At 46.1% G+C, this 24,070-nt stretch overlaps 1 protein-coding gene and 1 pseudogene across 1 annotated transcript; both read right to left on the bottom strand.

Moving 5' to 3' along the window:
• Positions 1-617: 617 nt before the first annotated feature.
• On the bottom strand, positions 618-2,397 carry LOC136383020 (nuclear receptor corepressor 1 pseudogene; annotated as a pseudogene).
• A 16,410-nt stretch (positions 2,398-18,807) lies between these two features.
• On the bottom strand, positions 18,808-23,666 carry LOC136382892 (NUT family member 2G-like). The gene is made up of 4 exons (XM_066352297.1): positions 23,535-23,666; positions 21,721-21,784; positions 19,288-19,735; positions 18,808-18,940 (listed from the first exon to the last, which is right to left on the bottom strand). Exons 1-4 carry the CDS (start codon positions 23,664-23,666, stop codon positions 18,808-18,810), a joined length of 777 nt encoding a protein of 258 aa, XP_066208394.1.
• Between the last annotated feature and the right edge of the window lie 404 nt (positions 23,667-24,070).

The raw sequence follows: 24,070 nt of genomic DNA, 5'->3' as shown, positions 1-24,070 counted from the left end.
CTCCTTTCCCCTCCCTTCCCTTCCCTTCCCCTCCCCTCTCTTCCCTTCCCCTCCCCTCCTCTCCCTTCCCTTCCCTCCCCCTCCCTTCCCCTCCTTTCCCCTCCCTTCCCCTCCCCTCCTCTCCCTTCCCTTCCCTTCCCTTCCCCTCCCCTCTGTTCCTTTCCCCTCCCCTCTCTTCCTTTCCCCTCCCCTCCCCTCCCTTCCCTTCCCCTTCCTTCCCCTTCCCTTCCCTACCCTGAAGGCATATAGTTAATGAATATACCTCTAGGCAGAGATAGCAGATGAACACTGAACGATTTGAAAATGATTTTTGATATAAAAAACAATTTTTGCTACTTTCATAGAAAGGGTTTGGAAACTGAAACAGGCCAGACTGGCAGACCATTTCCAGGTGGTCTAAGCCGGCAGTCGCCCATGCCCTAGCCTCGCAGAAGCAGAACCCGACACACAAGCTGCCCACGCACCGGGCTCCGGCGGCAGCTGCAGGGGCGGCTCCTCCGCGGCGGCAGCACTGGCAGCCTCTGCCTCGCAGTTCATGGACCTGGTGATGCGGCCCTTTCAGCTGCCCTGGCTGTTGACTGTCTTCCGGCTCCCGGGGATGGCCTGCTCCTGCGGCACCCTCAGTCTTGTCCTTTTCCTTGGTGTTTTCTTTAGAGTCCTCCTTTTCATCTTTTTCTTCTTCATCCTTTTTTTTCTCTTCTTTTTTTTTTCAGTTTTTTTTTCCCCCCTTTATCTTCTTTTTCTTCTACTTTTTCTTCTTGGGATGGTCGGGCAATTTGCTGATTTGTTCCCCTGCGTTTTCCATAATTCCTTCTCACTAGAGCTTTATAATTTTCATTTTTCTTGGTTAAGTAATAATATAAGACACAATCAGGAACACTCTTCCTTTCCAAGTAGGATGCCATTAGTCCAAAGTTTTTTGGATGCTGAATAAACTTGTCCTTAAAGATCTCCTTCTCATGGTCAGTCCAAACATTCATAAACTGCCTGTCTTTATAAACCTTCATGGGGTCCTCCATCAGCCCAGTCATGTTAATGAACTGGACCGGTCTTTGTTCTGCAGCAAACATCATAGATGGAATTACAGAAAGCTGTCACATTTGTTTCTCATTATTCTCCTTCTCAGAGAGCCCGTCAGTGATCTCAGAGATCTCATGCTCATTTCTGGCAATAGTGGCTGAGAGACCAGCTCCCCTCTGTCCAAGTTGCTGGAATCTTTCTTGCTGTTCTCTTTGTTTTCGAATTTCTGAAAACTGCTTTTCATAGTACTCCCTTGTTTTGCTTTCTTTAGCTTTCCTCCGAGGATTATCTTCTATTCTGTCCACTTTTTTCTCCCATGCCTCCATGAGCTGATCGTAACGTTGACAGATTTTTTTTGTTCCCTTTGTTTTCTTGCATGATTTCTTCTTTTAAAAAATAAAGTGAGTTTTTTTCTCATCACCTGGTTTTTCATCATGCGCCTTGCAGAGACTCCAGTCTTGATGTTCTCATGGTACACCTTGGTATCTGATGGCTGGTTATAGAGTGGCAGTTCAACTTTTGGCCCCAGACCTTAAAATATTTTATGAGCTTCTTCTGCTTTTTCCCGGTTCTCATCCTAGATGATCTGGACAATGCTGCGGTGTTTCTGTTCCCACAGGAGGAGGGGGCACAGGCTTCTCAGGCTCAGGAGGCTTAGCTGCTTCTTCTTCGAGCTGTTGTTGCTTCCTTTTCAGTTTGAGGACCTGCTGCTCAACTTTGGCAATTTCTCGATCCACACGGTCCATACTCTGTATTAACTCTTTCTTGGAAAGTTTTGAAGGTGAGGCATTTTGATCATCTCCACATGGTTGCCCAGGGATTGGAGAGGATGGAGCTTCATGTTTGCCTCCAAATGCTGGATCCTTCTTAGCATCTGCAGAGGTCCTCAAGCCTTCTGGCAGCATGTGCACCAGAGGTAAGACCGCAGCGCTGACCGGCTGGAAGTGGGAGTCAGATACCTGCTCCAGATGAGGCCGCTTGGACTCCAGGGAGTCATGGTCCCCTTGGGATGGGCCCTGGTGGAACTGCTCATATCCGGGTCTACTTTCCTGAGGCCTGTCAGAACCTGGGTGAAATTCTGAGAGCAAGGAAGGCCATCTGCGAAGCTTCCTCTGCTGCAGTAGCTGTGACGCTTGGCTGACTTCAAGATGAGAAGAGCGGAAATCAGGGACTGCAAATGCCTGCTGGTGCCGGGTGCCAGGAAAGGCGTACTGGACAGAGTGGGAGGGGTAACGACTTTGCTCTGCGCTGAATGCTTCTTGGTTGGGAGGATAACCTGAACTTGACATTATAAGTAAAGAAGTCCTCACTAGGCTGTGAGATCAAGTCCAACAAATAATCATGTTTCTAAGAAACCACCAGGAGCGGGCAGATCGTGGTAGCTGGCGCGGCCTGGCACTGAGGAGCAGGATGCGCCCCAGCTACGGGTCCCTGGCTTCGGACCTCTCTGGGCGCGGCCAGCCGGGTGCTCACTCCAGCCGCCACAGCTGCTGCTGCTGCTGTTTCGCCACCTTGGCCGCCATCTTGACTAACCCCCTCGCCTTCCCCTTCCCCCACCTCCATAACCTTTTCTATGACATGCAGTTCTTTCTTTATATCTCTTGTCCTTTCTCCCTTAATTTTCTATAAGTTTCGAAGCCTTGCAAATTTATATTTACTATACAATAGTCCTAAATTATATTAGTATTATGAGCCTCATCAACAGGAAGAACACTAGAGAAATTCATTCTATATGGGATCTTAAGAGAAGCTCTCCCCCACTCATTGCAAAGGTTCACTGGGAGCAAGAACAGAGAAACAAATATGAAAGCTGGGCAGCCCCAGTGGTGCAGAGATGGTCCTGACAGAGGTAGAAACAGGATGTTACCATTTCCTGACAGCCAGTGGCCCGGAAATTATGCCAAGCCATTTTTATTATGGTTTTTCTCAAAAATAAAACCAGATACTAGTTAAGCTGGTAAGGGCAGACTTGAATCAGGGATAGACTAATTTAATAGAGAAGATCCAATGTTAACTAAACTCAGAGATGGGAGAACAGAGATAAAGCTGACCAGGGACTCCATAGACTCAAAAACGCAAAACTATAAAAAGGAGGAAGTACGTTTGGTAGGAATAAGTCTTAAGCTGTTAGTGTATGTTAGTATTCGTTCAACTCTTCATAGGCCAAGATCGAGACCCAGTCAGAAAGAAGACTCAGAGGAGCCTGGCTAGAGTTTGGACAAGGAGGATCATCTCTGTCATATTTTGATAATTGCTACAACACCCATCATAGAGGTTTTATTGTTTCCATTGAGCTGATAAAATAATCTGCGATCCAGAGAGCAATGTGCCCAAGATCAAGTAAGCTCAGTGTGGCCGAGGTGGGAGTGGGGAGTACACCTGTTGCATCAATCTGCCGGGTTGATGACACGGGTGGGAACACTGCCTTCCCAGAACCGAAAGCATGGATTGTGCAGATCGCCTGTGTCAGGATTCTATTAATAAAAAAGACATGAAAAACTGCCTCAAAGAAAAGCAAAAAATACTGAGCAACTACTTTTTCCCTTACAAAGTTTAAGTATTTAAATAAACCCAAACTCATATGAAAAAAAGTAGGAAAACAGCAGGATGATTCTGAACTGGAGTTTGAAACCTTCTTTTTCCTATTCAAGTAAGGTAATTGAATCAGAATCAATGAGCTGTTAAAATCAAACACAGAAAATTAGAGGGGCTTTCTCATCTGTCTTTTTTAAAGTGAGAGTAGCGACAAACTCACTCCAGCATGTGTCCTGACCAGAATCCACCTGGCAACCCCTGTCTGGGACAGATGCTTACACCAACCAAGCTGCCCTCAGCACCAGGGGCCGATGCTCATACTAATTGAGACATTGGCTGCTACAGAGGAAGAAGGACATAAGAGAGAGAGAGAGGGAGGGAAGAAAAGTAGATGGCCACTTCCCCTGAGTGCCCTGATCAGGGATCAAACCCAGGAAGTCCGCATGTGGGGCCATTCTCTATACTCCGAGTCAACCAGCCATGGCCTCATATTTCCTTTTTAAAAAGTTTTAAAGAACATGCTTTTCACCTGACCTGTGATGGTGCAGTGGATAAAGCATTGACATGGAATACCGAGGTTGCCGATTGCAAACCCTGTGCTTGCCTGTTCATGGCACATGTGGGAGTTGATGCTTCCTGCTCCTCCTACCTCCACCTCCAGCATTCTCTCTCTCTCTCTCTCTCTCTCTCTCTCTCTCTCTTCCCTCTTTAAAATGAATAAATAAATCTAAAAATAAAATAAAATAAACCATGCTTTTCAATTCTATTCTATACTTAGTTTCTTTATAAATATTTTGATAACTGGCATCACACTTTGGAAATAAGAAATTTAACCATTCCTTCACTACTTTCCACAATTTACACACATTTTTTTTTCTGACGTGAGAAGCGAGGAGGTACAGAGACAGACTCCTGCATGTGCCCAACCAGGATCCACCCAGCAAGTCCACTAGGGGGTGATATTTCACCCATCTGGGGGGTAGCTCCGTTGTAACTGGAGGCATTCTAATACCTAAGGCAGAGGCCATGGAGCCATCTTCAGTGCTGGGCCAACTTTGTTCCAATGGAGCTTTGGCTACAGGAGGAAAAGAGAGAGACAGAGAGGAAGGACAGGGGTAGGGGTGGAGAAGCAGATGGGTGCTTCTCCTGTGTGCCCTGGCCAGGAATTGAACCCGGGACATCTACAAGCTGGGCTGACGCTCCACCACTGAGCCAACCGACTAGGGTTGGTACACACATTTTCTACTTCTGCCGCTACCGCTGGGTCATTTCTGCAAGCCCGGCCCTTCTTCATTCCTGACATAAATGTGATATTCCTCAGCCTGAACGCAGTCATTACAGTCCAGAGAAAACAAAGTGTTATATAAATAAATCTTTAGTTCTGTCACAGCATTGTTAAAGGATTTCCTAGTTTCAGCTGCTTTGCCTTTGAAATTACCACCTTACCAGGCCAGAGGACCCAGCTAGGCATTTTAAATTAGGGAAGACAGTTATATTGTCAAGGCAGGTCAGTCAAGTTACAATTGGCTCTAATTTGCACCCTTACCAGCTGTTAAATTCTTCACCTGCAGCACTCAAAATGGTGTGAAATTCTTGCTGGATTTATGAAACCTTCAAAGAGAATACTCTCAACCTAATCCCCCAGACCAGAAGCCCCTGTTACTGTTCATCAGAAGCAAGGAAAATGCACCACTGGGTCTCTGAGAAGCAGGGCCTGGACTGAAGTAGCCTGAGCCACAAGAGGGTGGACAAACACAGCTTCCATGGACAATCATCTCAACAAGCCAATATTTCTACCACTGACTAGTCGGGGGGCTACACTTGCTTAACACTATAAAACCAGTGACTTGCATTTTCTATTTCATTCAGAATTGAACATGCCAACTTCTGAGAACATCATAAAATTAGGACTTAGAATGTAACAGAAACTAGGATAGAATTCGTGACTAGGGCATGTTGGTGCTGGTTCTGTAGTGAGGTTCCATTATGCTTTCAGACAGCCGGCATTACAGATGTTCAGATATTTAGGGAGACTCTGGATAACTAAACCACCTATAGGAAACTCCTTTCTACCCATGCCTACACATACAACCACAAAACACACACATGTGCACGCATGCACACACACAAGTGACCAAGCATTACATCTTTCACTCACTTCCCATTGTCTTTAGACAGCAATGGCTGAGCTGAGCTCTGAGGCCTCACCTGCCACTGGGCGCTCTAACCATGGCAAACTCCAATCCCTCATATGTCATGCTCTCCTTCTCCTGCAAGACTTCACAGCTGCTCTCCCATGCTTGTAATTTTTTTTACTCTCCTCCATTCTAGATTAGCTCCCCATCCTTCATGCCAAACATCGATACTTTTGCTATCACAAGCCTTCTCCCACCCCCATGTGCTGTGTGCCCTGCTCCCCAGGGATGGATTAGTATTGCCCACGCTCCATAGTAACTGCCTGTGCCCTAATACCATGAGCTCCATGGGTGTTGCATGGGGTCACCATTTATCACCAAGGCGCAGCGCATGGTGAATACATAATAAATAGGTGATCAGTATTTGTTGGTGAACAAGCAAGCATGATCTTAAAAAATGGTGTCAGACCTTCACAGAATCTCCCTCCTCTGCTGACCCCAGTATATATCCTCCTCTGTATCCAGCTCCCAGAAGAGAAAGTCCCTCCATAGTTATGGCATGAAGACCCAAAATGTAGTCATCTGCCCACCACTCCTTTATAAGAAGTGGAGGCAAGCCCTGTATCTTTCTACCCATATAATATCAGTTTGCAAAAGTTACCATAACAAAGTACCAAGGAGTAGATGGTTTCAACAACAGAAAATTTTTTTTAATTTTTATTTATTTTAGTGAGGGGAGAGAGAGAGAGAAGGAAGGAAGGAACAGGGTGCATCAATTCCCATATATGCCTTGACCAGGCAGGCCTTGGGTTTTGAACAGGCAACCTCAGCATTCCAGGGTAAAACTTTATCCACTGTGCCACCGCAGGTCAGGCAGAAATCTATTTCTCCACAGGTAAGACAGGGTTGGTTTCTTCAATGCACCTCTCTTTTTGTCACGTAGATAGCTGTGTCTGTACATGTCCTTCTCTCTGTGTGGTTTGTGTCCTAACCATTTCTTCTCCTTACAAGGACACCAGTCATATCAGATTAAGGTCCATCCTCATGAACTCATTTAACCTGAATTGCTTCTTTAAAGAATATATCTCCAAATAAAGACATAAATTCAGTGGGTTAGGACTTCAATATATGAAATGGAGGGGGGGCGCAATTTATGTGATATTAGTGTTTAATGCCATTTAAAGTACGGGTTCTCTTTTGATATACTCTGATGCATCAATATGCCACTTAGAATAGGCTGCTTCTCTCTGCCTTCACAAATATGCACCTGTTTTATGTAGGAAAAGTCATCACTGTTTACTAAACACACCCCTATGGGAGCTGCATAGAAAGCAGAGCCCTTGACACCTGGACGAAGAGCCATGCTACTTGAGGAACGAGATCAGAAAAACTCAGCACATGTGTGGGAGTCCATGGTCACAGCCACTCACCCAAGTTTGCTCCTTAGGGCAACACAGCTCTAGGATTACAATCATGATGAATCAAAGTCTACAGTGGCCTCATAACAGCTATGTAACCTTGGGCAAGTTTCTGGGTCTTTCTGCGCCTCATCCATAAAATGGTGTTAAAGGTACTACAAAGGATTGCTGTGGGTTAGTAAAACAATACATAAAAGGAACTTACAACAGTGTTCGGCACATCTTAATCACTCAGTGAATGTTTGCATTGTGGTTGCTGTGCTAATAGGGTTAACAAGATGGTTGGTGGGAGCCAGAGAACCTGTATCCCACATCTCTGCTCAATTTCATGGACTCACATGTCTCCAATTCCAAGATGATTCTTGAAACACAAAGAAAAGAACAGTCTCAGAGCACCTCATCAAGACAAATTAGTTTTTTGGGAAGAAGCTGACACTTAAGATGGGGCTGATGAACAGGGCAAAGCAGACATAATTCACGAAGTTAAAGGTGTAGGCAGAAGGAAAAGCTGACAAAAACTGAATCTGAGGCCACGAGAGGCTTGGCCAAGGAGACCTGGGTCGCACCATCGGACCCTGCTTTTCCTTGCAGTTCCCCTCACTCTTCCATCGCAGGCACCATGGAGAGTACAGGCCTCAGAAATTATAACCTGGGGTCTAAACTTGCTCCAGTGTTTTGTGTCTTTAGGCAAGTAACAGGGTTTCCTGAACCTCCATTTCCTCCCTGTGCACTGGGGAGGCATGCCAACAATACAGGTAGTGTCCATTAAGTCCCTGGTGCAAGGCACATCCTGATAGCCCATCTCTTCTCCTCTAAGTTCAGTCAGCAGAGATGATTATTAGTATTTCTGTCCCTTAAACACACACTCCTGAGTACCATATATTTTTCACGGGCAGCACAGTGATTGGATACAGTGGGATCTATTAAATCTCTGGAGCTTCAACAGGAAGTTTTCAAGATGTCTCCTTCTTAAATCATTGTTATTTCGTGCATTTTGCTGAACATCCAAGAAAATAAGAAGTGTCTATTGGTACCTCGCAATGTGACAAATTGTTAGATGAAGCTTTTTTTCTTAAGTCATGGATTATGGCTGATCAATACAGAAATTAAAAAGATAAAGGCAAAAATGATTAAATGGGAGATGTATCAATAAGACTCAGTGTGTATCTTAACTATTTCTTGGAAAACAAAAAGAAAGAGGCAGAAAAATTAAATTTTTACAGTGCATTATAACTTGCTAAGTATGTTCACATACAGTATTTTATTAACTCTTATAACAACCTGGGGAAAGATTTAAGCTACTGTATGAGGAAAACTGTTAATAGATCTTATGTGGTTAAATCCCACCGTGCATTTTTAAGAGTACTTCTCAAGGCAGGTCCATGTATTCTGAAAATCAAATGATATAATCTTTGCTTCCCTAATTTATCTGTTTGAGTTTTAATTAATTTTGTCTTTTCATTTCTTTTAGAGATTTTATTTATTAATTTTCCAGAGAGAGGAGAGAGGGATTGGGGAGCGAGCAGTAAAGTTGCTTCACTTTAGTTGTTCCTTGCTTGCCTGTTGCTTGTCCTAGGTGCCTTAACAGAGCAAGCCCAGGGTTTTGAACCAGCAACCTCAGCATTCCAGGTTGACACTCTATCTACTGTGCCTCCACAGGCCAGCCTTTTCACTTCATTTAGATGGATATCTAAAAAAAATGTTAACCCATGTATATTCTGGATCATGTGAATAAATATCTTATAACCAAGTACACTTCGGGGAGTTCAGCATGTTACTAGCATTGAGTAATTCTTCCTGATGTTCATGAGCTAATGTGAAGAGAAATGAGACAACCTTGGTATGCATATTATGTGTTCATGTCACTCGAAGACCTGCAGCCATGAAAATGACATTTTTTCAGGAGTGCCACCAGACATGGGTGAAAGAACTTATTTAATCAGCCAATGCTCAGCAGTAAATTCTTGCCAAGTACAATATCTAAGTAGTAGCACTCTGCTCCACAGTGAATTCCTTTCTGAAGGAACTAGCACCTGCCACCTTAAAGTAAAGATGATATTCGGAGAGTAATTTTTATGGGTTTTATTGAGGGGTATATCATTTGAAATTTTTTATTTGCTTTATGCTTCTGGAAGGGTGATAAGGATAAAAATATATAACTTTTAATTTCATGTATTTTATTTTACTATATACTTGTTTAATATTTATTAAATAAATTTATATTTAAAACTATTTCACTGTACTATCATATAGGTAAAAATAAGAGATTAAAATGTTTGAAAACATTACTTTTTGAAATAAAAGTGTTTCTCACACTTGTCTGTACACATTATCATTAAGTAATTTGTGGCAACCTGGAAGAACTGACTAAAGGAACTTACTGAGTTCTTAAAATGAGCCATCCTTTTACACACAAACATTCACCAGATGATTTTGTTGATTCTCTAGCTTGAGATTGACATATGATCAAATTTCCCAACAGTGTTGCATGCTGACGAGGAATACCTGTGAAATGAGAATTGAGAGAGAGAGAAAGAGGCAAATCTGTCACAAACTGCCGGTGACATACTGCAAAAGCTGAAAGTTAAATATCCACAACTGAAACCCAGGACCAAGGAAGGCATGCAAAATGAAACACCAGAAAATTGTTGCCTGGGGTACTGGCTCTAAATCTGGCATTTTTCATGATTTCCTCCATGATTTTGACTAATGTGCTTATTATTGTACTGCACCTATTTTGTTGGGGTCTTTTTGTTGTTTTTGGTTTGAGGGGCTATAGTTTTGTCTTGTGTTTTTATTTTTTTTTCAGTTGCAAATTGGGGACAAGAACACTCCATTGTAAAGTGCTTTGTGAATCAGAGATACCAAGATAGTCATGCATAAAAATCTTCAAAATGTTCAATATAAGAGTCTTTGAGATTGAACTCACCAATAAAAAGACACAGAGTAGCAGAATGGATTTTAAAAAATCTATATAGTGATGTCAGTGGAATATTGAAATCCCCTACTATTATAGTATTGCTGTTGATCTCACCCTGTATATATTTAGGTGCTTCTATATTAGGTGCATAGATATTTATAATGGTTATATCTTCCTGATGGATTGCTCCCGTTATCATTATGTTGTGACTTTCTTTATCTCTTACTATAGCCTTTGTTTTAAAGTCTATTTTGTCTGATATAAGTATTGCTACCCCAGCTTTTTTTTTTTCATTTCCGATTTCATGAAATATTTTTTCCCATCCTTTTACCTTCATCTATGTGCATCTTTTGTTTTAAGGTGTGTCTCTTGTAGACTGCATATGTATGGGTCCTGTTTTTTAATCCATGCAGCTACCCTATGTCTTTTGATTGGATCATTTAACCATATACATTTAAGGTTATTATTGATATATAGTAGTTTATTGCCATATTATTCTTTAAAGATGTATTCCTCTTTTGCTATATTCTTTTCCTACAGCAGACCCCTTAACATTTCCTGCAGCATTGGTTTGGTTGTAATGAATTCCTTGAGGTATTTTTTTGGTCTGGGAAGCTTTTCATTTCTTCTTCAATTTTAAATGATAGGCTTATCTGGATAAAGTAGTATTGGTTGTACGCTCTTATTCTGCATTACTTTGAATATTTCTTGCCATTCCCTTCTGGCAAATGTTTCTGTTGAAAAGTTGGATGTCATCCTTATGGGGGCTCCTTTATAGGTGATAGCCTTTTTTCTCTAGTAGCTTTTAATATTTTCTCTTTTCGCTTAGCTTTAGTATTTTAATTATGATGTGCCTTGGTATAGGTTTCTTTGATTTTCTCTTTAATGGCGTTCACTGTGTTTCTTGAACTTGTGAGACCCTTCTCTGCATCAAATCAGGAAAGTTTTCAGCTATGATTTGATTGAATAAAGTTTCTAGTGCTTGTTCTTTCTCTTCTTCTTCAGGAACCCCTATGATGCAGATGTTATTTCTCTTCATGTTGTCACAGAGCTCTCTTAGAGTTTCCTCAGACTTTTGAGTCTTTTTTCTTTTTTTCTGCTCTGCTTCCATGCCTTTGTTCATCTTGTTCTCCAAATCATCGATTTGTTCCTCAGCTTCATCCATCTCACTTTTAATTCTTTCCATTGTGGTCTTCATTTCTGATATTGTATTTGTCATCTCCGACTGATTCTTTTTTAATATTTCAATGCCATTTTTATACTTGCTATTTTTTTTATTTAGGTGTTCATAATGACCACCATCTATTGTTGTTCTAAGATCCCTAAGCATCCTAACAATCATTATTTTAAACTCTGCATCCGGAAGTTTGGTTATTTCCATATTACTCAGTTCATTTTCTGGAGGTTTCTCTTGTGGTTTCATTTGGATTGCACTTCTCTGTCTTCTCATTATGTCTGTGTGTTTGAGTGTATTGTTTGTAGAGCTGGTTGAGTCTAGGTTTGGTGTTGTCTGCCTCCAGTTTTCAGTTGTGTTATTTCTAGGTCCTCTTGGGTTGGCATCAACTGTTGTTTGTAATCCACTGTTGGATTTGGCTTTTCTAGTAAAGCCGCTTTGAAGTCTTGATTTTTTGTTTTTTTCTCAGTTTTCTTAACTCAGTGGTAGTCTTGTTTACTGATCTCAGCAGGGGGCTCATTTGAAACTGTATCCAGGAATGTGGTGGGTGTAACCTGAGACTCTGAAGGCCTGATCTGCCAGTTACACTCTCGGGAGGGGGGCAGTGGGGTGGGGCGGGGTGGTTTCTCCACTTCAGTAGGTGGAGGTGTATCTCAGATCTCCATGGAGACCTGAGTTACTGCCCCTCCTCCTCACTTCTTGTTTTCAGCTGTGTCTTGTTTCACTGATTGGAGCTGGAAGGATATCTAGAGATGGGTTACCCCAAACCACATTAGTCTTGTGTTTTGTGGAAGAGTCAATGCCTCCCCCAGCTATGGCCTCCTCCAGCACTGGAGGAGTCAGCTTCTCAGGTCATCCCATGCATTCCTCTGCCCCTCACCATCTGTCTCTCTCTCTCCCCTTTCCTTTTGGAAAACAAGCCAGTCCTTTCAACATACCTCTTTCCCATGTCCCTATATAAGTGGCTGTGAGCGATATTTTCTGCACTTTTCCTTAGAATGAGAGCCCTTCTGCGCTGTCAAACTCACCCTCCCCTTTGTTCCTGTAAGCAGGGGAGACCCATTGCTCCTCGGCGCTTCCTACCAGGCTCAGTGTGGCTTCTTCTTTGCTCCTTGGTTTTTGAGAGCTGTTCTTATAGTCCAGAGTTGGTTTTTCACACCAATTGTTCCTAAATGAATTTGTAATCCAGTTTGGTGGTGTGACCTGGGAGTCTGCATCTGCCTACTCCACTTCCATCTTCAGGTCCTACCTTGGTCTCTTTCTTGATCTCATTGTTAACACATTCACTGTTTAGTCACATGTAATTCAGCCTCCATGCATTTGTGTATTTTTTTGTTCTTTCTTTTAATTGATTACTAATTTCATTCCATTGTAGTTGGAGAAAATGCTTGATATGATTCCAATTTTTTTGAATTTATTAAGACTTGTTTTGTGTCCTAATATGCAATCTCTTTTAGAGAATGTTCCATATGCTTTTGAAAAAAATGTATATTCAGCTTCTCTGGGATGAAATGTTCTGTAAATACCAATTAAATTAATCTGGTCCAGTGTGTCATATAAAGCCACTGATTGTTTGTTGAACTTTTGTCTGGAAGATCCACCAATTGATGTCAATGGGGTGCTAAATTGCCTTAAAATGAGTGTATTACTGTCAATCCCTTCATGTCTTTCAGTGCTGCTTTATATATTTAGGTTGCTCTTATTTTGGATTTATAAATGTTACAAGGGTTGTATCTTCTTGTTGGATAGATCTTTTTATCATTAGGTAGTATCCTTCTTTGTTTTTTATTATAGTTCTATCTTTACAATCTGTTTTGTCTGATATATATATTTCTCCCCCAGATTTTATATTTTTATTTCCATTTACACGAAATATCAAAGAGACGATCTTAAAAGCATGCCATCATATTTTCCAAAGAGTAAAGTGCAAACCTCTGCAAGGCTCCTTGTAGCCCATGGAGCTGGACTCTTCTGTGGTTGAAGCAGCAGTGGACTTACAGTAGCTCCACCGGGCAGGTTCCAGGGGGCTGTCAGTGTGCACTGGTCTCAGAGAGGGGACAGCACAGGTTCTGCTTCCTTCTAAGAAATGTTCATCCAAATCAGGACTGAAAAGGCAGAAAACAGCAGGATAGAGAGGCCAGTCACAGAGCCACCCAAGGGCCAGGTGTGACCCTGATTGTGATGGGGAAGACTAAGCACATACAGAGACAGAACAAGAAAGTACCCGTCAATCAAAAATCTCTCTGTGTTTCTAATAATCCTGAAGGGCAGGTGCGTTGCCGGCTTCACCACGAAGTTCCTGAGATTTGAGTAGTTATAGGACTAATTTTCACCAGTGAATGAAGGGTCCAGGCTCTGTCCTTCACTCACCACATTTGCATCCAGTCCCTGCCACGCTAGGCAGGGACACATCAGGTAGTACCTGAGGGGGATGCTCACTTATGAGGGATGGCAACTCCTGCACCAGCCCCAGAACACATACTGATTCCGGCACCTCCCCTTAGCCCGTGTCTATGTGTTAAGTCCTAGCTGGACAGTCAGGAGGCAGCAGTTGAAGAGAGTGAGGCCAAGATGAGAAGTGTCCTTCACAAATGCCCCAGAGGAATGAGAGACTTGGGTGCTGTTAGCCTCCATGGAGAAGGGAGAGCAGCAAAGAAGGACCTGTGGGCTTCAGTGTGATTCCATGGGAGGTGGGTCAGGGTCCTGATATGAGTCCTTTGTGACCCTCTTCGTAGGCTTCAGTAGAGAGCCAGGCAACCTGTGAAACTAGACTGCTTTAGCCCCATCCATCGCTGTTGCTGGGCCACTGCCCTGGGCCATGGCTTTATACACTAGGCTGAGCTTGGGCCATCCCAGGGAAAGTTCAGTAGTCTCAGAGCAGCCTAAAACCAGTGGAGGAATCAGAACATTTTAATTTTATTTTTATTTTTAATTTTTTATGTAAGAGGACAGGAGATAATGAGAAAGATTCACGCATGCACCCCATCCAGGATCCACCTGGCGACACTACCTGGGGCTAATGCCTAAGTACTGAGCTATTTTTAGCACCTGAGGCCATGCTCAAACCAACTGAGCCAGTGGCTGTGGTTTGAAAAGAGAGACAGAAAGGGGAGAAGAAGGAGGAGAGAATCATATGGTCACTTTTCCATTGTGCCCTGGCCAAGAATTGAACTGAAGAAACATACATTAGGTTGAGGCTTTATGTACTGAACCACTGGCCAGGGCCAGGAATAAGAAATTAAACCTGGGGAATAGGCATTGGCTAGGAAGGACGGACATGAGGGCCATGGTGTCTCCATGCCATCAGAGCATCCCACTAGTCCTGGGACAGGGAGTTCCGGCAATGGGTCTCCTCAGCCCACCTCCTTTCCCTCACTGTTTGCTCATCTCACACTTACATCAGGGGTTCAGATCATCTGCTTTGACTGTGGAGTCAGTACCAGTGCCCGCAGCAGGGAGACCAAAGCCCCCTCCCTCAGCCTGGATCTCCAGCTCCCACCAGCCCGGGGGAGGACACACTCATTGCCCCTACTGTCCTTGCTGGTTGTGCTGTGCTTGTGAAACTGAGTCACAGTCTGTTAAGAGGAACTATTTCCCATGTGAATATAAATCTATGCTGATATTTGTGAGTACAGACATTGTAGGGCAGGAAGGGAGAATAGCTGTGATGTGATCTTGAAGACCAGTGGTCCCTGAGCCCATTCCACCAGCCACAGCAGATAGGGCCTCCTCCTTTAGTAGAGGACAACACAGAAATACCACAAAGGACTTGGTGACCTCCCAATCCACTGTCATTTTTCAGGCACCCACTTTTACCAGGTGTCCCATACATTTCATCACCCCCTTGTTCAGCTGCTCTGCCCCCACTGCTTTCCACATTCAGTCATCTCTGAGACTAGAGGGCTCTCTCACTGCAACGAGGCACAGAGGCTGAGAGCCGGTCTGCAGAGGCCTGACTTTCTCTCTCTTGTCAGAACACCTACACAGGAAACCCTGGCAGAGCTGAGAATAGCTAAGCCTGGTTTTCTGGTGGCTTCCGGAAGCCCCTCACCCAGTCTGGCCTTGGGAGGAGAAGTGAGGGAAGAGTCCCAGGGGATGGGAGAGCCGTGTGCTCCCAGGTGCAGTCGAAAGGAGTCCCCATGAATCTGAAGGAAAACAGAAGAGTCACCGGTGGATCCATACCACCTGTGACCTCCTGCATCCTTCTTTCCTCTCAGGTCTCCACACTCGAGAGCAGCGCCGACCCAAGTCTTGAGACAGTGACCCCAGAGCATTTTCAAACTAAAATACCTTTATTCACAGTTGACACTTACTTTCCCAAAAGTGTAGCTTCTACCCCCCATCCTACACCCACTCAAAAGGTACTGTTGTCCCCTTTTCTTCCTTAGCTTTCACCTTCCCTCCCTCCCTCCCTCCCTCCCTCCCTCTCTCCTCCCTCCCTCCAGTGTTAACAAAACAGCCAGGATCAGCTCTGGGATGACAGGGGCTCGTCGTGGGTACAGCCAGGTGACATCTAGACTAGGCCCGCAGGGGACTGGCAGCTGCTCCATACAGGCTGCACGGCCGCTTCATCCAACTCCCAGTGACAGACTGGTCACACTTCCTCTTCCTAGACTTGGGAGCCTGTGGAGCAGTGTGGCTGAGACCTAGTCTCTGAGGGAACTGGGACTGGGCAGCTCCCGGAAGCCCCCACCGTCCACCATCGGTAAAGCCAGAGGCAGAGACAGGACTCAGAGAGAGCGTGCAGGGCAGCAGGCTCTTAGGGGAGGCCAAGAGGAAGGCCAGGTTGGGAAGGTCCTCATTCTCATTGGCCCTGTCCTCTGGCCCACGAGTCTCCCTAACAAGAGAGGTCTCTCTGGGAGTGGAGGCTTCTCTGGGTCCCAGTGTAGAGTAAGTGGTGCTGTGACCCTGGGGAGCAGAGCAGGGCCATTGTGCGTTGTGTGGAGGGCACTCCAGTTGTCCTGTAGAGACAGCAAAGGCTGTGGGCCTGGACAGGGCGGCATCTGCTCGACTGCGCCTTTGACGGTACTTGAAGGCAGTCTCTGGGGGCCAGGTGTTGTCATTGACTGTCTGCTGGTAGCTGTAGTTGTGTCTTTGGGCCGCCTGGCTGTCCTGGGACTCAGAAGAACTGGGGTCCAATCGAGGTGGACCATGATTTTGGGGTGCCTGCATACCCTAGAATGAGAAGGACAGTGACTGACTCGGCAAACATGTGAGAGAGGAAGAGGAGTAAATGGTGGGACAATGGCACTGGGTTGGAGGATGCAATGTGATGACAATGTGACTGAAATCCAAAGCAGACACCTGGCTCTCCCGCCGTCCTCCTGTACCATATTCCCAGCTTTGTGCCCTTCCCTTACTTTGAGACTCCCCATCCTCTCCTTCCTATCACCCTCCTTTTTCAATAGTGCCCTCCTTATCGTCCTGCACTGCACCCATCCCAGAGCTAGACTCTCTGCATGCCATGCCCACAGGCAGAGCAGGGGTGAGCAGTCATGTGCTCCTGTTCTTGGTTGCTCCTTTCCCAGGTGTGCCCGGGTTCTCCCTCCCAGGGATTACCCCTCCCCCACTGTACCAGTAGTCCCTCCCTCCCTGATTCACCTGTCACTCCTCCTCTAACTGAAATGGGGTTCTGTCCTCCCGTGACACACTTGGAGTCCCCGTCCCATCTTCCTAAGTTCCCGTCCTCCCCTGGCTCACCTGGATGGGAGTGAGTCCTTCCTCCTGCTCCAATGTCTCCACTTGTTCTAAGAGATCGAGGGATGATTCTGGTGACAGCAATTGTGCCAGGAAATGAGGGTCAAAGACCTCTTCTACCTGGGACAGAAAGAAGAGGCTGTAAGCACCCTTGGCAGTGAGAAAACCATGAGTCAGCAAGACCTGGAGGAAAAGTGGAAAAGCTAGGACCCACTCCATCCCCTCACATGACGTGAGTGATTAACACCATCATAGTCATCAGCTACAGACACACACACACACAAGACACATACAACACATACACATATCAATACAAGGGCACACCCACCTATGCACACAGAGAGCACGTTCCACATACACCACATATATCATACACGCACACACTACATGCATATGTACACACACTGACACACTCACACCCACACAAGCACCTAACTCAGGAATGAAGAATAGAGCTTAATCCCATTCGCCTGGGCAGAACCCAGGTCTGGATGTTGGAGTTCCTCCCTCTGGAATCTTGCAGACCCCAGAGCTCTGAGCCAGCCCACCTTGTTGGCAAAGTCTTCCTGAGAACACAGCTGATTAAAGTAGCTCATGACGTCTGGGTCCTGGGAGGGCCCATTTTCTTGCTGCTGTGACTCTTTTCTGTCTTCTTCCCATTCTCCACCGGGCTCCACTGTGGCTGAGTGGGTCAGTCCCTCCAGCTCGTCCATGATGTCCATGTACTCCTGCACAGCCTCAGGCGGGATGTCACAGGGTGACTGGGTATCCCGGAGCTCCTGGGGTGCATGGGAGCCCTGGGCCTTAGGTGTGGCCACGCTGGAAGTGCAAGCTGGGGAGAGAGGGAAGAGGAGAGGGAATGAGTGTGTCCAACTTCCACTTCTGAGCATGCGCTGGGGAGGGCTGTGTGGGAGACATCAGTATGCGTGTGGCTGAGGAAGGCAGCCTGAAGTCCAGTGATCGTGGGCAGGGAGAGGTTAGAGGAGGAGCATTCAAAAGAGTCAAGTGTAAAGAGAAGATATGGGGAGCGTAGATTCTTGAAGGGATCCCAGCAGGCTGCTTCTTAACAGAATTTAAGCTGGGTCCTTTGACTGGGAGGTGGGAAAGGGGTGATGAATATTTTCCAGTTCGGGCCTCCTGGTGACAAAGGGCAGCTGACATGCTTACCCTCATAGGTTTTTATTATTATTGTTTGAAAGACCAAGGAGCCCAGAAGAAAGGGGACCAATGTGGGGACAGTGGCGTGCCCTGACCCCCATTCCATTGGAGCATAGGCTCCTGTGTAAAGTGCTGTCCTACCTGGCTGTGGGTCCACCACGAAAGCTGACAGCTGGTGAGAATCAGGCCTCGGAGGGTTTGGACGAGGCAGGCCCTGGTTCTCCTGCTTCCACTGCACCTTCTGATTTTGCTTCTCCTTGTTCTCAAGCTCCATGAACCTGGTAGTCGGGGGGGGAGACACAGGCTGTGCTGAGAAGGTGAACGCCAGGGCCCAGCACAGCCAGCAGCTGATGGAGAGACAGGAGAGCAAGTGCCTTGGGACTGTCCGGGCCCTTGCCCCTGAGGAGTCCGGAGGGTGGCTGGTGAGCTCACTGCCCGCACAGCCCTCTGGTCTGGTCCCACTGGGCGGGGCACGTTCACCCAGCCTGTTCTGAGCCTTCATATCAAACCAGGAAGGGTCAAGATTAGAGGAGGGTGGAGCCCCCAGGGTACGTAGAACAGAAGCCATGCTCTGAGGATGAGGAAGAGGCTTTCATTAGGGAGAAGGGCCTCTAGGATGATGGTACCTTGTACTGACATACAACCATCTCAGAACATTCTCTGATGAGCACCATCACAATCTGACACTTCCCTGCTGAATCCTCTCATCCGATTGTCCCCACCCCAACTGTCAGGACCCAGCACCACGACTCACTCTGCTGCCAGATCATAGTAGAACATCCGGTCAAAGTTGTTTTTGCAGTGCCATTCCTGCATGGCCTGCCCTATTCCCTCCTGCAGCGTCATGGTGGGCTTCAGGCGACACAGTGACCGGAGCGCTGGCCTGTAAGACCTCAGAGTCGGTCACAATCCACAGCCTGGCCACCACCCACTCAGCACACGCAGCTGTGAGCACACACCCCCATCCCACAGCATAACTGAGTTCCAGCAGGTGAGGGAGGAGCCATCCGTGTGTGTGAGACCAGCTTTCTGAGCTAGGTTATCGCTTCACATTCCCACCACCATGAATGTGGACTTGAAACTGACCATCCACTCACAGTCTACAGCTGGGACATCACCCTCAGACCTTCCTTCCAGTGTCCCAGAACAAGCTGGCCTGCATGTCCACCCCGTGAGCTCTTTCATGTGAAAGCTCCAATGAGCCCCCGTGTTCCTGCCCGGAGCACTCACATGAGGAAGCAGGAAAGAGCGTCTGCATCAGGACTCTCGGGGAGGTGCCTTCGAGCCAGCGCCTTGAAGCGCTGCCAACGCTGGTAGTTGTAGTAGGTGGTCTTAGAGTCATCCAGCGAGGCCTTGGCTTGGGAGGTGGCCAGGCCACCCTCCCAGGATGACCCGTTAGACTGTGGCCCAAAGTTCCCTGGGAGGATGATGGGGGCCAGCTGGGCAGCTGATGGTGGAGCTTGAGGAGGAAGACTGTGAAACCAGCCTCCCTCGCTGGCCTGGGCACTGCAAACAGCCAAGGTGGGTATAATCATCTCCACCATGAGTGGTGGCAGAGGCTGCTCCCAAGCTGGCTGGTGTGCAGGGCCAGTAGTGGGCTTGGGCAACGGCAGTGCCATCAAGGGAGTCATGGAAGCAGCACGGTTCCCGGTCACATCCGCTACCAGCACTGCAGATGCTGTTGAGACAAAGAAAAGCGGTGAATGGGGAAGGAGAATCAGCAAATAGGACAGAGCCACTCTGGGTCTGCTGTAGCCACTGAGGAATCAGAGCAGAGTCTCAACAGGAGAGGGTCATATGTTTGAGAGGAAATGTGGAGTTTATAAATGTCCTCAAATCAATGTCATGCTCTGACCTCCAGTTGACAATTATTCCACTGGAGAGCTTGCTCCCAGTTCTCCAAGGGTCCATGACCACTGTTGCTGAGAATCAGACCCAGCCAGCTCTGACTTCTAGAGACCCCCTAAGGCTTTCCTGGCATGTGATTCTGTTGTGTCAGAGGATGTGCACTAGTCATGGCAATGGGTAGAAATCTGCTCTGTGGAAAATGACCCTAAGCAGACACACCAGCAGTAGCGACCCTCTGCAAGCTAAGTTCAAGACATCAAATGTCATTTGTGAATAGGCAGTGTCTACAATATTAGGGCCCATCTCCACATTCTAGCTTTTGTCTTGTCATCTTACACAACAACACAGAAACAATTGAGTAATGTATTTCCACAAGATACACCTGGAACCCAATATAATCTCACACTAGCACAGCATGCATATGGTGTCAGAACCAACAGTTAACACGTAACACGGGCCCAGTTCTGGCACTCCAGCCCCACTGCTCAGACTAATGGCTACCCTCAGGAGCTCTGTTCCCAAGAGGGGTCTATGAAGTAGACTTTGTGTCCCTTAGATTATGTCATTTCCCATTCGATGAAGGCTGCAGAAAATGAGAAAATGTCCGAAGAATGGAGAGCCATGGGGTTCTCAGTGGATTTTCAAGGAAGTTCCACAGCTGCAGTTATGTTAGATACGTCATGGGACTGCAGACTGTCCATGGTCCTCTCCCTTCTAGCTCCCAATAATGGAAATTGAAGACCCAGTAAGAATTAGGTGAGAGACGACGGCAAAAAGTTGTCTGGAAAACCTCCCTGTTCAGAGGAACTCAAGCTCACCCTAGTCTAGGAGAAAGAGCTATGCACCACAGACCCCTAACTACTCAGGACAGGTGTCACAGGACATTTACTGATGATACACAAGATCACCTTTCTGCTTCTGTGCTACTCCCCTGGTCCCTTTTGCAAAGAAATCTGCCTTCACAGATGTTCCATGGGAAAACCCACCATGTCCCACATCTGTTTTCAGTCCGTGAAGCAGTGACATGGAATTTGAGCAAACCCTGATCACACAGGTAAAAGGCAGGGCTGAGATACTCTGACATACATGGTCAGAGGGAGAAGTTCTGAAAACCTGAATAGGCACAGAGGTGTATGTTCAGGACAACTAGGGGAAGTGAACCCAATCTTGGTGACAGATACATGGCTGCCCTACCCCTGTGGAATCAAAATGACACACAGCTCCCTGGCCTGAGGAGGTGTTAGCTCTGGGCTGGAAGGCGTGGAGAAGCTCTGGGCTGTAGCAGTTGAAGTACCTTCCAGCCTAGCCCTATGGGAGGACATTTCTGTGTAGACTTTCCACAGCAGCCCCTCTGGACAGTTTTCTGAGTGAGGTCACCTCTCACCACTGCCCCCATTAGCCCTAGTATACACAGTTCAAACCGCTTAGAAGGGTATCATGGGGCAAGCTTCAGGTGACTGAAGGCACTAGGGTTTCCCAGCCCCTTCCTGTGTCACCATCACCACAAAACCTACTGTTTCCTCACACACGTCAAAGTGGCTTGTCTCCCATCTAGAAAGAATCCATGTGCCTGCTGCTGTCCTCTCTCCACAGCAAGCTTTTGTCCTGAATCATCCTGATCATCCTCACAAGAGCCCTCCTGTCCCCTGCTGTCACAGGTTTCCATTGGCTGCCAGTCCTCCTGGGCGACAGGTCCCTTGCAGGTCCAGTCCCTCTCCTTTCTCTACTTCAGTTTAAACTGTTTCCCACATGAAAGTGTCACATTTGAATCCCAAGTTCTCTAAAATACTCCCCCAATCCAGTCTATACACTTACCTCCTTCTGAAGTCATCCCCGCAGGCTGAGGCACTGGCCACTGCTGCCTTCTGGCCTCCAAAATCTAAAATGTCAAGTATACGTACAGGAGAGTAACCTGCTCCAACAGATGCTCAGCATCCAAATGAAGGAAGTAGTAGTTTGAATTTAAACGGCAGAATGTAGGGCTCCAGACATTCTATAGCGGGGGAGGGGTGAGGGCAGGTGAGCCTGGGTGGGTGTGGGGGGGAGACATTCCATGCAGGTCTCTGGCAGGGAGGCAGGAACCTGAATTTCCTTTCACATTGCAAGGGGTAACACAATTGGTGTGTGCCTGTGTCTTCAGGCGATTTATGCATGGGTTTTCTTAGACTCACAACCTGAATGCTGGACTTGATGTTCCCTTTATTTCAGTTCTTGATCCATCAACCTAGTAGTGGACCTCTCAACCTGCTTTCTATCTAGCTCTTGGCTTCAACACAGGCTACACCTTCTGAACAAAATTCTAACATATAAATAATAGGTAATTATGGCCAGACAGTACCCAGTGTTTGAAATTTGGATTGAATTAACAGACCCAGCCTGTCTGATTGCTGTGTACACATCGTTTTGGAGGAAGCAGTCGTGTGCTCCGAGTACCACCCAGTGCTGGAGGCTCTGCAGAGTGCAGCGGCCCAGCCTTACCAGGGATCCCCGTTGCTCCTGTTCCTCAGGAAAAGGCCCCACAGCCTAAACAGCCTGACCAGAAATCACCACTTTTTGTTTATCAGATTATTATGTTCAATGTTTAATTTTGTACCTTTTGAATGTTTTAACCAAATATTTTAAATATGGAATGTGTTTGCATACTTCACGTTGAAATGGAGCATAATGGAAAATGTATTGACTAGTGTTGCTCCAGTTTCCTTCCCCTGGTACCTCAGTCTTCTTACCCACGGGATGCCCGTTATCTGTTTCCTTTTCATCTGTCCAGAGATGTAGTTTGCAACTAGAAACAAGTGCATCTGTTTTCATTCTTTATAATGGTTAGAAATGAATATATGTTACAATATATTTATTTTACGTACAATATTGTTTAGTATATACCATAATGATTGTGTTTGTACTTGTAACATAGCTTCTCTATTTCTGGATGATAGATTTCTAGAACAAGAAATTCTACAGTCCCTTTAAATTCAAAGTACATGAACGAATAGGTGGCCATATTTAGCACATAATAAATGCCCTATTGAATTTAAATTTTAGATACATAATGAATTTGTTTTTAGGTTAAATGTGTCCCATGCAATATTTGGGACATATCTTTAGTGTAAATTTGTTTGCTGTTTTCTGAAATTGATATTGAACTGTTATCCTGTATTTTATCTGGTAGCTCTATGGAACAAGTACCTTATTAGGCAATCATTATCTACTCTCCCCTCTAAGAAGAATTCAGAGTATAGAGACTCATGTGTGCATCTTGGCTCCCCCCAAAAACACAATTACAGAATCATGTGAAGTACACACCCTCTTTGGAGGATACAGAATTTGTGATAGCCTTCACACAGCTCTGAACATCTAGCATCAGTGGGGGTAAGGCCAGAAGTAAGGGACAGGAAGACAGAAAATTTTCTGCTTCCATGTGTTAACATCCTAAGGTCCTAGTTTTCCAGGTGTTAAAATTCCACTACTACTGTATACATGAGATGGATGTGCACTTGGAGACTAAGCCAAAATTCTATCCACCGTGTCCAACAACCATGCACAGAATCCTGCATCCACCTAGTCCAGGCTTGCCAGGCTGAGCTTGGAAACCCCCTGCACTTTGGCTTCTAAATTTCCTCTCTGCATTCTACATCCTTGTTCTTTGATCTAGACTCAGCTTTACATGTGTTCCTATCTGTAACTGATACATAGTAGCGCCCCTCATGAAAAACTGACATGGCGTCCTTGCTGGGGAAGCTTCCTAAGAAGTCGCCACTCTCCATTTCTCTTGTCTCCTACATGAACAGCCTGCTCAGGTTTCAGGGATTCCTGGCATCAGGATATTCATGTACATGCACGTGCACGCGCACGCGCATTGGGGAGGGGCCCTCTCCTGTAACTGCTCCCAGAGTCCGTTGCGGCCGGTTTACCCTGGTAGGTGCGCATGCGCTAACGGAGATGGATGCCCCCAACGGCAGTACTGGTTGGACGCGCGCATGCATGGCGACGTCTGGAGTCCGTTAGGAAAACAAACTGGTAAGGGATGCATCGACTCTTACCCCTCAGGATTAGCTTTTTTCACTGTTGTTCTCACTGTGGTCTATTTGCACCGGGGGCTGTGTTCCTGGTCTCCCACTCAGTTAGCCTCCCGTGGTGTTTACACCAGGGAATTGGCACCTCTGGCAGC

This window comes from Saccopteryx leptura, chromosome 11 (genome assembly GCF_036850995.1).
Source record: "Saccopteryx leptura isolate mSacLep1 chromosome 11, mSacLep1_pri_phased_curated, whole genome shotgun sequence".
In the NCBI taxonomy this organism is placed as follows: Eukaryota; Metazoa; Chordata; class Mammalia; order Chiroptera; family Emballonuridae; genus Saccopteryx; species Saccopteryx leptura.
Note: the sequence above shows the minus strand (reverse complement) of the source record. Positions and strands in the feature narration are given on the sequence as shown.

What these genes read in the sequence shown, in the direction of transcription:
- LOC136382892 (XM_066352297.1), bottom strand. Translation starts at nt 23,666, where the DNA reads ATGGAGAGTGGCGACTTCTTAGGAAGCTTCCCCAGCAAGGACGCCATG. An exon ending in GGGGATGACTTCAGAAGGAG is followed by an intron (nt 19,736 to 21,720) that starts GTAAGTGTATAG and finishes TTGTCTCAACAG; the next exon opens with CATCTGCAGTGCTGGTAGCG. An exon ending in GCTCTTTCCTGCTTCCTCAT is followed by an intron (nt 18,941 to 19,287) that starts GTGAGTGCTCCG and finishes GAGGTCTTACAG; the next exon opens with GCCAGCGCTCCGGTCACTGT.